Here is a 12,649-nt window from a genome sequence, read left to right as displayed (position 1 = left end):
TTTATAGCAAACCTCTCATGACTCTAGGGACCATATCTCGGTATATGCACTAGCAAACACATTAGTCGCTCACTATTTTGTCCAACAATTTCCAGACCCTTCAGGGTGCTAGATTGTACCAACAATTTCATTAATTATCTCCAAGATAAGTTCCTCGGCAATTACCCTTAGTCAGCCTGCTCCTTCGCCCCTGTCATAGTTATGTTTTGTTTTGATATTCTCTTGGTAGTCTTCGTGCCTGTTTGCCCTGACCAATTTGGGCTATACTTTGGCCTCGGCAGCTCTCATTTTAATTGTGACCTTAGCCGTCTATGTTGGATGACTTACCGATATGGCTTTATTTATAAAGTCGGGCATAAGGGCATCTTCAACAACAACCTGTAAATTTTCTTCCGCATCCATCTACGGACAGGCGGGACCAGTCCGCAGACACGGATGTGGGAGACCGACATTCAACGCTAGCCGCATACATCCAGCCAACAATTTGAACCAACCTCACGAAATTCGATCAGACCGGATTTCATTCAAGTTCGTATATAATCTACATTAAAAGGTTGATATTTCGATCGTTCAACTAAAAAAACTAGAAAAAAACCCTAAACCCTATACCGGTCGACCACCTTGTATGCGTGGCCACCCTGCACTATTGCACCCCCGTCTCCGTCGGTGCCGTTGTCGTGGTCCCTCCAACGACAGTATTGCGCTGGAGGGCTGTGACAGCCTTGTCCGACGTTTGCCTTCCGCTCGCGGAGGAGCTGCTCCGCCTACTGTTGCGTCGTGCGGACTACCGCCGCGGCAACTGTCGATGTGGCCTTCGGAGCCCTAGCGGCTGCCTTGCCACAGTCGGTGTTGGCGGAGCAGTCGCTAAGAGACCACTCCTCGCCGATCTTGGCGAGCTCACCGTCAAGGCAGCGGCGACGCCTGGCGTCCGTCTCCGTGGTGGTCATGGAGCGCTCAAGCACCAATGCGGCGGCGAGGTATGGATTGTTGCAGACCCAATTCGGTGCCATGTCGCTCTTGGCGAACGCGAGCGGCGACTGGCATTGCATCGGTCGTACCGCTCCTGCTGTCGAGCCGCGTGCTCCGCCTCATACATGATGGCCCTCGAGCACAAGGGACCAATGAGGTAGTGGAGGAGGCGGCCCCACACCTTCTTTATCGCGGGTGGCAGCTCCTCCTTGACGGCAAGGCGGTGGCGGCGCGTCAATGCGGCTGTACCGGCTGTGTGATGGGGACGCGAGCTCCTTCACGCGGCATCCTATCTGGACGCCGTGGTGGTGCGGGGGCGAGGCCGACTCCTCTTCCAAACGATGTATGATCTGCACGTGGTGGTTGTTCCGGGGCGAGGCCGGTTCCTCCTTCACCGGTAGGAGCATGGATGCTAGCTCGGTCTTGACGCGCTGGCGCGACGGGGAGGCCGCCTTCTCCTTCACGCGCGTCGGTGATGGCAGCGACCCTCATGTAAGAGAGCGACCGCTCCGTCATTATCTAGATCTGACGGACGAAATGTTTGTCCGTCAGAGCGGCCTCCTTGAGGAGTCGAAGCGGCTTCTGCGGTGGCTCCTGCGGCTCTTGCGGTGGGGCCTGGTCCTCCTTGTCACCAGAGAAGATGACGATCTCCTCCTTGGCGGAGGAGCTAGCCGCCATGGACGCCGACGAGCCCGAAGAGCATTTGCGGCGGCACAAGAACCGCCGGAGGAGGAGCTCCGCCTACTCTGGCTGCCGGCACGGAGTGCCACGACTTCGGCATCGCCGGAGCTTGGTCGAAGAGGGGGAGGGAGGGGCTCGGGCACGAAGACAAGGAAGGGAAGGGCGCCGGTGCTCGCGGAGTGGGTGGTGCATCTATGTGCATCTCCCACGCACGGTTTATAGCCGCAGTGCGGCCCAGGCGAAGGGACGGTCCGCTTCAATGCGGCGCAGTGGGCGGAGTTGGTTCCTTGGAAACCTGCGTCCGCAGTGAAGCGGCGGCTGCCGAGAGGTCGCGTCGGTCAACGCCGCCAACCATCCCTCCCTGGTCAAATCGCGGCATCAATGCCAGCCTCCGCGTGCTCTGGGCCGGCATGAATGCGGCGCGTTAAGCGGCGCCTGCATCAGAAGGAAAGCGCGGGAGGGGCGGTGATGGGTTTTTGGTGCGCCAGGGCGGTCAGAAGCATGCGTGGGATTGGTCCGGACTCCCTCAAACCTCCCAACATTTGTCTTCGGTTTACGGAAGAAATCGCGTCTAGACCGCCCTGCGGACCAATAAAGGGCCGCGTTGGATGGCTTCGGCGGTTCGGAATGCGGAAGGTTTACGGGTACACCTTGAAGATGCCCTAATAAGCCTTTTCTGAAAGAAAGAAAAACGGTGTGGCTCAACTTGTAAGGGACCAATATACCCGAGTTTACTTGCAGAGCTTTCAAGATTCGAGAGATCAAGATACGAAACATTTCATGGCCTAACGGTGCTAGTTATGAAAACAAACTCACAACTCTACGCCAGTAAATATGTGATTAGTTCAACTTAGAACACCGGTGATTGGTCATATCAAAGTAAGAAACAAAATGAAGGGATAAATAACATAATATGACAAAAGGTTAAAAGTGCACACCTAAAATAGGATTAGAGTTGGAAGGCAAGATCTTTCCTTTATAGCAACGTTAAAAGAAATATTATAATATGTCCACTAGCTAACCAGTAATATATATAGTATGATATGTTGGTCTGATAACAAATAACAGGTTAAGATAATCAACGGTCACAAGTCACATCTCTAGTAACACTACTTTTGTGTGTGTAAAATGCATAGTAACTCTACTGTGGAAACCGCTATCTTTTATAGTTCAAAATTGTCATCCACGTCGGCTCTCTGAACCGTCACGGATAGAGATAGTGCAAGGCGTGTCTATCATCAGCAGTTTCTTGGGTAACTACGGTGGAAAAACATTGGAATGTCCAAAACAAAGCCAAGGTGATCCCAACACTAGATTTGACATGCCTTACTAGTTAGCTAGCTAAGATATAGATATGCATCTTGAATTAGGATAACTGATTTATCCATAATGGAATCATTAGATAATGATTCGTAATACTAGCAAAATGAAAGTTTCATCCATGAGCTAAGCTTAGGTCAAATGGTAGATTGTGGAGAAACCAGCCCACCAGGGTTTAAGTTCTAGACTTGACAGTGATGCTCGCATTTTCTTTGATCTATTATAGTATCTTCGGGAATGTTCGTGGAACTCCGTAAATCTCAATATGTGCCAGCTTAGTACTTCAGAGGTGCTCATAGAGATAGGGCGTGCGTCCATATGGATGAGTGTATGTGCATGTACATAGTCTACGTTTGTAACATGTTTATAAAAAGATGGAAGTTCTATCCGGAAACATATTTCAAATTCTTTACTTTCATTGGCCATGAACATTTTTTCGGAAAGGAGGTTGAAGATAGTCAAGCGATGCACACAATCATATTATTATATTATTCAATAATGCCTTACAAGATAAAACATCGATCCTTCTGAATCCACCTTCTATGCGACAAAAGTCACGCCACCTACAAACTTGATGATAGCGGTGGTCATGATCAGGGATGCATACCTTGACCTCATTCCTACACATACCATCTAAAACCGGAGCACGGTGCAGCACACTCTTAGCGCACACCGCATGTGCACGCTCCTGAAGTTGTCGCCGCCTTCTTCCACGAACCCATCATCGCTGCAGGGATCAATGAAATAATCTTCTTAGGCTTGCCGCGAGTGCCACCACGACACCACATACCGCCACCGCTTTGCGCTTGTCCATCCTCAAGAGCCCATCAGCGAGACCTGGCTACACCGCACTGTTGAGACTCGCCGACTTCGACTTGGAAGACCACACCATTGCACTTCAGGAACCCTCTGGCTCGCACATGCTCTAAAAAGGTGATGCCCCCAGGATGGAGAACGGCGCCACACACCACCATCGTCCGATCCATGAGACCCAGATCTAGGGTTTCCCGATAGTAGCGTGGGCGGGAAGACGAGAACTGCAGCAATGATGCCTCCAACAAGCTGGAATGACGCAAATACGTTGCCACCGTCCGCCATGACCGAAGTTGGCGTGGTTTTCACCGGAAGCGGCACCTCCCCGAGCCCACATCTAGCTGCCGATTCACAAACCCCGAAGGGATATGGATCTCCTAATCATGCACCATCGACGCCGGAGAATGCTCCGGCCGCCACGCGCCTCCAATGATGAACCAAGGAACGGGATCCCTTGATCCGCCGTCCCAGTCATCGCCACATGTAGCCACCTCCTGGTCCGCCATCCCCGACGAAGGGGATGCCTCCGCCGACGTGTCTGGAACCGCTGCTCCAGGGCCCTTGCGTCGTAGATCTCCGCAGAGGCCTCCATCCCCTTGTTGTCGTCGGACGGGATGCCGCGCTGCCTGGAGGAGTAGCTGTGGCATTCAGATCTCGCACCTCCATGCACCTCCCCTCCAGGAAGCTGCGCCATGGCCGCTGGACGCAAGATACCCGATGTCCCCTTCATCGGCGGTGTGCAGACTATCCCGACGGCCACCTCTAGGGACGGCGAGGGGAGAGGGAAAGGCGGAGGGGGTGGCGGCCGTGGGAGCTAGGGTTAGCCCCCTAGTCGCCCCGGAGGCAGCACGAGGGACTCGGGGAGTAGAGCATTCATACATATCGTCGATGTATGACCAAATTAACCTAGTGACCTTACACATTTTTTAATCGGTTTATATTCCTTCCCAATACTTGACTTGATATGTTTTACTAGGTAGCTAGATATAGAAATGAATTAGGATAACTTGATTAATTACATATTAAAGTTTTCAAAACTGGTTAAGACGTAATGCTACTTTCTTAGCCATGCTAGCTAGCAATTTGTTCATACATCGAAGATGATAGAGTAAGAGCATCTCCAGCCGCGCCCCCAGGAAGGCCTCCCCCAGGCGATTTATTTGCGCCGGTGCCGAAAAAACGGTCCAGTCGCGCCCCTAGGACGCCGAATTCCGCCGGCTCGGGCCGTTTTTGCGCCCGGCGCTTGCAGGCCGAACCCGGCGCATTGGGGGCACTTGGGGGCTCCGGCGCAAGCGAAAAGTGTTCCTGGGACCACATTGACAGGCGAAAAGTCAATCCACCCGCCCAGATTCGCCCTCCTGCCCCCCACGCTCGGCTGTAACCCTGCGCCACCCTGCCGATCCTGGCACCAACCACCGCCCTCCACAGATAGGTAGACCGTCTCCAGCCTAGAAAAAGAAGGAGCGTCGGCGAGGCAGCCTCTTCGCCGCCGCCCCGGCACCTTTTCTGGCGCTCGGGCCGCGCAGGGCCGTGTACGCCGGCGGGCTTGCGCCCACGTCGCCCACAAGGTGTTCGGTGAATTGCGCGGCCCGGCGATGGACTCCGAAGATGAGGATGCGCTCGCAGCGTTGCTGGATGAGGAAGCCGAAGTCGACGTCCAGGAGCAGGAGCATCTCATGGTGCTCGCCGCCCTCGCCGGCCTGTTCGCGAGCAGTGAGAAGCCGCGGCGAGGTGGCTCGGCGCTTGGGCGGGTGAAAACAAAGAACCGGCATCGTTTGGAAGGGTACTGCATGCTCTACTCGGACTACTTCGCCGATGCTCCATTGCACGGTGAGAAAACATTTCGGCGCCGTTATCGGATGAGCCGAAAGCTTTTCCTTCGGATTGTGAATTCCATCCGGGAGTTCGACAACTACTTCAAGTGCAAGAAGGATTGCACTGGCACACTTGGATTCACCTCGATCCAGAAGTGCACGACGGCTATGAGGATGCTTGCATACGGAGCTCCCGGTGATTCACTCGAATACTATGGGCGCATGGCCGAGTCCACCACCATTGAGTGTTTCTACAAGTTCTGCAGGGCAGTGGTGGCAGTGTTTAGACCACAGTACTTGCGAGCACCCAATGCGGAAGACACTGCTCGGATCCTGGCACAGAATAAAGCAAGAGGATTTCCTGGGATGCTTGGAAGCATCGACTGCATGCATTGGAAATGGAAAAACTGTCCATTTGCTTGGCAGGGGTTGTACAAAGGCGCCAAAGACGGTTGCAGTGTGGTGCTTGAGGCAGTGGCCACACAGGACCTCTGGATTTGGCACTCTTTCTTTGGGATGCCAGGAACTCACAATGACATGAACGTCCTGCAGTGCTCCCCAGTCTTTGCCAAGCTTGTTGAAGGTCATTCTCCTCCGGTGAACTTCGAGGTCAATGGGCGGCAGTACAACAAGGGGTACTATCAAGCTGATGGCATCTATCCGAGATGGTTGACATTTGTGAAGACCATCTCAAACCCTGTGCCAGGAGGCAAGAACGCCTGGTTTGCGAAGATTCAGGAGGCTTGCAGGAAGGATGTCGAGCGGGCATTTGGTGTGCTCCAATCTCGATTTGTTGTTGTCCGGTACCCTGCTCAGACCTGGTCGAAAGATCAAATGTGGGAGATCATGACTTGCTATGTCATCTTGCACAACATGATCATTGAGAGCAAGCAGGAAGAGCCAGTGTTTGACACTGAACCATATTAGTTGCAGGGTCCTCTTGCCCAAGTTGATCACCAGATACCGGCAAACTGGACTGACTACCTCAATATGCGTCAGGAGATCCGAGACCCACAGATGCATCAAAAACTGCAACACGATCTGGTGGAGCACCTATGGAGGCTCAAGGGCGAGGCCGGGAATGGAGATGAAACTTGAGTTTTTATTTGTTAAACGATATAATTTGTAGTGAACTATTTGATTTATGTGATGAAACAAGCCGGAAACACGCCGAACTATGTAAGAAGCTAATTGATTCTTATTTGTTTGCGAAAATTCACGCCGAAACCCGCCGAACCGCGCCGAATATGGGCCGATTCACGCAGTTATCGGGACATTTCTGGACATATTTGGGCCGAAAGCTGGGCTGAATTCGGCGCCCGGGGGCAACGGCTGGGTGACAAACCGCCCCAGCGCCGAATTTATTGCCGGCGCACCCCCAGGACGCTCTTTTTCGGCGCCCTGGGGGGCTGAACGGCGGGAGATGCTCTAATAGATGGATATAAAGGCGTGCACATGATAGATATGCATGTATAGATATATTGTGATCTCGATCACAACATCTCATTTGCAGAGTAAAACAGGGGATATCCTGCACATGGATCCATCGTCCATCGTCTCGATATTTTTTGTTCTTATCAAAATTTATCGCATTCCAAAATATTATGTTTGTTTTCTTTCTTGATTCAGCGTGTGTCATCATGTTTCTTTGTGTACCAATAAAAAAGAATGCACTTGTTTTTTATCAGTTTTACTGTTACACAATGATACATTAAACTACACTTTGAAATGAGAAGAAAAATCGAATGTGATGCTTTGAAACAAGACAAATTCTGAAAACAGTAAGCAAAGTAGCGTGACTTTCAAAGTAACCATGGACGGTGAATCCGTGTGGATCTGTGCACGATAGAATTACTTTTCTCCATATATACACTGTATATAAACTCTAAGCTGTTGAGACTCGGGACAGCAAGGCAAGCAGTGAAGAACAGTTGCACAAGAGGGAAATTAAGATGATCAAATGCCTCGAACATTTGGTGACTATCTATACTTTTTGTGTTTTTCATCTGCGTGCGTATCAACGGCTTTATCTGAAAGATTCTGATAAAACCACAAATGGAATGTGTGGTTAGATAAGATCGAGCAAGGTATCTAGCCTTAGGCAATGACGTGGCTTGTTGGGTGCCACATTGTGAGCATTTTTGTTTTGTTTTTGCGAAAGTCTATTCTGATACATGGTAGCAAGAGGTCTCTATGTCTATGCATGTGGCATGATCACTTTAATTTTGACTTTCCTTTCCTTGTTTTAAAATATGTCTTTTTGTGATGTTTCTTTTATTTTCTTTCTTTTTGGCATAACTTGATTTAGTGCCTGTGCATATGATGACTAGTCGACCAATGCAATGTGGTACACATCTATTCGTTTGTGTAACATGTTGTACGATTGATTCTAATTTGGACATATACCCGCTTCCGCTTTTCGTTGTGTGTCACTGTTCTGGATTTTGTTTATATCTTGAGAATATTAGAAGGTACATATATTATATAAAATTAACCAATTATAAGTTATGAATTACTCCAGTTCTGACACACCCTATTCTAATAGAGGAAGCTTAACATTAACTAAAAAAAAATAAAGATTTGAATGGCAAAAATAATAAGTTCCGCCCTCTCGGTTCAATTCTAGAAAGCAACTCTTTTTTACATTATGTATGTATCTACGCAAACTCACTAGAAATACTAATTTTAACGTTATAACTAAATACATGAAAAACTGAAAAACGATATCAGCATCTAATGCTGTCGTATGTGGCCCAGGGATATGAAAAAGATTAGGGGATCTTTCAAACTTTATTGGGATTCCATATTTTTCGGTGATTGGCATCCAAAATATTCCCACTAAATCTTGTTATCCCTCATCCAGTATGCATGCCATGTCCGCTACCCTTTCATCAAATGGACATATGCATATCATAATATAATTCACAAGGGTGTTATGTTCCATGGAGGTACATATTTTTTATGTCTTGTGGAGCATTCGAAATTGTCCAATTTCCGTCGTTGCAAAACCTATTTTCTCTCGAATTTCTAAGTTTGAATAACAACTAGATCAATAAGAACTGATCAGTTGTATGACATAAGAGTGATATCACTAAAAAGTGCTTTTGAGTACAAATGAAAAGTTTGAACTTTCAGTGTCACTTAGCCATATTTAAGTAGTTTAATTGTTGATCAAACTTAAATTTTTGTATCAGTGTGGCTGATTGATATGTTTGCATCACAGGGAGTAGTTTTGGACAAGAATGATTGGATCACTATGAAACAGGTGGGATGAGAGTTGTCCTCTCCCCTCCCCGCCCCTAACCTTAACCGGCCGCCAGCCGCCCCTCCCCGTTCTTCCCCTGCTTCGCCGCCGCCGGAGGGGACACCGGCGAAGCCCGCGTGGTCCCCAGGGAAGGTGGCGGCGGGGCGTCCTCGCCGTTCTCGCAGATCTCGCGGCGGCTGGTGGCGATCTCGCGGCAGTCGGTGGCGAGCGGCGGTGTTCCGCCGGGGGCTGGCGCCTGCTGCCCATGAGGCGGCGTCCCTCACGGCGGCGGGGCTGCCCCTGAACGGCGCTTGGTGGTGGCCACGGTGGCGGCCCGCGGGTGGGCTGGATCTGGGCTTCCGGTCTACGTCCTCGTCGTGGCAGCGCTTGCCGTTGCCCTCGGTCATGAGGCGTGATCTGGGATGGGCCTAGCGCCGGTGGTTCTGGCCAGGACCCACGCTGGCAGCGCCCTACTTCATCTCGCATCGTCTCGTTGGCCAATGGTAGTGGTCGTCTTCTTCGTCAAAGATGGCCGGCCAGAGGCTTGGTGATCGGATCTCGAGATCCATCATCTAGTCCCGGCTGCGAGTTGGGGAGGCATGGTTGCCGGTGAAAACCGAGCCGTTGGCAGGCGATGGCGGCGTTCTACCTCGTTACCTTGATGGAGGCATTGTCGTGTAACTAATGTCGACCCACTCGTGCTGCTCTGGGGGAAACCCTAGGATCTGGTGTTTCAGATCGGCTGATAGCGGCACTGCGGTGTCGTTTCTCTCTTGGGAGCATCGTTTGTGGAGCAGCGCAAGTCAGAGGCAGGAGGTGGAGCGGCTTCGTCTTGCATGGAGCTTCGGTGGAGATGTCAAGTCATGCCTGACCGACAGGTGCTACGCTTTGTCATGCCTGGTCGGCAGGTGCTACGCATGACAGATTTTCTAAAGATTTCAAGCTGTGTCGGTTGGTGGTACTTGGCAGCATGGTGCTGAGGTGTATCAGTGGCGACCGCGACGTGCACAGCTGTTTGCGCGCAGGGAGGAGGTGTCGTTGGGTGCCGTGATGGCGTCGACGATAGCTAGACCGACCAAGGTTGATGCATCAGTACAGTTCTGAAGATGGAGCGGTGGCAGTTGGCGGCGTCGGCCTCTGAGAGCACGCCGGACCGGCGAGACCCATGCCCGGCAGGCATCCTGGATGGGTTCCCAGGTCTTAGATGTTAGGTTTGGCTGCGATGTCTGTTTGGTATTAGGCCCAGGCTATCTGCGCCCCTTCATCAACTGGATAGGTGTAGCGACAATTTGTTGCTTAGACGGTGGCTTTAGTCTTACTGTAGTATTACTTTGTAAGATTTTGTGAGAATAACTAATAAAGTGGCCGTATGCATCGCCTAGATGCAGAGGTCGGGGTTCATCCTCCTTTTCTAAAAAAATGAAACAGGTGGACACCTATGCTATCATTATCTGAGATTTACATCAAGAACTAAAATGTCCATTTGAAGGAGAAAAGAAATTCGGAAGAAGACAATAATGTATCTTCCAAGCAAGAAGATTAGTGGAGCCTAGCTTTCGGTCGTGTAAGCTACCTGGTAGCACTAGGGCTGCATGCATGCGGTAGATGGAAGGAGGAAGAGCGGTGGAAGAGATGAGCTAGCATTTCTGTTAATGGGTCAGGTCTAAATTCAAGTCTTGTTTCTTTTCCCTGGAAATAGGTTTTATCCATGTAATTTCTGAATTCTGAGCATTATGTAAGTATTATTTCCGTAATGAAAATGGACCCGGGGAGCTTTTTATCCCTAATTTTTTTTGTTGCATATGGCAATGAGCCATTGTTATACTAATAGTCATATGACAAGTGACAGAGATACCCCACGGTGGTCACTTTTGAGCGTGCTATGCACACGTCGAGGATTCTTATGCCACCCGCCTCTCGCTCGCCTCGCCTCGTCTCTCTCTCTCTCTCTCTCTCTCTCTCTCTCTCTCTCTCTCTCTCTCTCTCTCTCTCTCTGTGATGCGCTCTCATGCTCTATAAAAGGAGGGCCTCGCACCATACTCTAAACACATCACACACAAGGCAAAACCAATAAGTAACACTAGCTTTCTTTCTCAGAGAAAAACACTAGCTTTCCAACTAGCTCCTTTCACAATCCATCAAGAAGATCGACGAGAAAATATGGAGAGGGTGACGAGGCTATCGACGGAGAAGGCGGTGGTGATCTTCACGCCGAGCAACGACTGCCCAATGAGCTACACAGTGACGACCCTCTTCTCGGGCCTCGGCGTTTGCGCGGCCGTGCACGAGCTGGACAAGGACCCCCGGGGCCGTGACATGGAGCGCGACCTCGCCCGTCGCCTGGGCCGCACGCCGGCCGTCCCGGCCGTCTTCATCGGCGGCAAGCTCGTCGGTTCCACCGACAGGGTCATGTCGCTCCACCTCGGTGGGAAGCTGGTGCCCATGCTCAAGGCCGCCGGGGCGATCTGGCTCTGAGCCTGAGAGGCTGAGAGCAGCATCAAGTTAACTCCCGCGTATAAGTACCGTTAGTAATCAAAATTTTACACTGCATGCATGCGCGCGTAGAGAGGTTCGGTTTGTATTTTGCCTACTAAACCATCCTCACATGAGTACGTAAAAAGAAGACGGGAGCACCAGAAGTTTTGGCCGCTATGATAAGGGAATGACAAAGCTGCGTATATTTATATGAAGTGGACATGTTTTTTTGCCATTGCACCCTTTTCAGCACCGAGTTTGCGTTTTGAAACCATTCACAAATAATGAACTCGTTCGCTAACCACCACGACAGTGGTCAATCTCTCTAAACGTCGACGTTTTTTTCAATTCCTTTTCTCCCTAAACCGGTCGGCAAAAGTCTCCAAATTCATTACTGAATTCTAAACGTCGCCCGCAAAATAACATTTGCTGAGTTCCACGATAAAACACTAGGCGAAAGAACAACACTCACAAATCACATTTTTAGCGAGTTCCTGCCATATGACACCTCAGAGTAAATTGCTTAAAACCATCACATTTATGCCCAGGGTAACAGGTTCCACCACTTTTACCAAAGACCACAAATCACCACCAATTCTGTGGCAAGTGAGTAACAAATCTCACTTATTCGAAGCTGAGCCGTGATTAAGCACAAAACTGACGAGTTGGACCCACATGTTGGACCAATGTGGCACATCTATGTGGAAAATACGCAATCAAGTCCCTGTAAGTATTAAAAAGAGAACAATCAGGTCCCTGTTATGTTTTCAAAAAAAAAACCAATCAGGTCCCTGTGTGCGCCGGCCGTGGTGGTGGCCGATCGTGGCGGCACCGGTCATGGTTGTTGCGGCCAAGGTGGTGGCTGGTCGTGGCGGCACCGGTCGTGGCCATTGCGGCCTTGGCTGCTGCTGCCCGCTACCGCTGTTGTTGGCCACGTCGAGGGGCTCCCCATGGCCATGGCTCTGCGCGACGACTGCTGCCCATGGCGGCTGGGAGCAGGAGGGGGCGGCGGCAGCTCCCCATGGCCATGGCGCGCGACATCGGGGGATCCCCATGGTCATGGCATGCGGCGGCGGGTGCTGCCCATGGCGGCTGGGAGCAGGAGGGGCGGCGGGGGTGGGCTGCTCGGGTAGGAGGAAGAAGAAGAGGGGGGAAAAGATGGAGCTGATATGTGGGACCCGGTCCACCTCAGCATCATATCCACATACACATGCCACGTTACCCTAGTGTACGGCTGGAATTCGAGCCGAGTGGATCCAGCTCGGCTCAACTCGCAAAAGCTCATTTCATTAACGAGCTATCTTGACTCGACTCGTTATTATAACGATCTCAA

The 12,649-nt window shown here is 50.8% G+C and overlaps 1 protein-coding gene across 1 annotated transcript; it reads left to right on the top strand.

Annotated features, from left to right (window-relative positions):
- Window positions 1-10,902: 10,902 nt before the first annotated feature.
- Window positions 10,903-11,551, top strand: LOC119307881 (glutaredoxin-C15-like). The gene has a single exon (XM_037583977.1). The coding sequence runs from the start codon at window positions 11,002-11,004 to the stop codon at window positions 11,314-11,316; it is 315 nt and encodes a 104-aa protein (XP_037439874.1). The 5' UTR covers window positions 10,903-11,001; the 3' UTR covers window positions 11,317-11,551.
- The last annotated feature ends 1,098 nt before the right edge of the window (window positions 11,552-12,649 follow it).

This window comes from Triticum dicoccoides, chromosome 5B (assembly GCF_002162155.2).
Source record: "Triticum dicoccoides isolate Atlit2015 ecotype Zavitan chromosome 5B, WEW_v2.0, whole genome shotgun sequence".
Lineage (NCBI taxonomy): Eukaryota > Viridiplantae > Streptophyta > Magnoliopsida > Poales > Poaceae > Triticum > Triticum dicoccoides.
This window is presented reverse-complemented; position numbering and strand designations above follow the sequence as displayed.

Bases quoted from the DNA above. Each gene is read 5' to 3' on its own strand.
- LOC119307881 (XM_037583977.1), top strand. From the start codon at position 11,002: ATGGAGAGGGTGACGAGGCTATCGACGGAGAAGGCGGTGGTGATCTTC.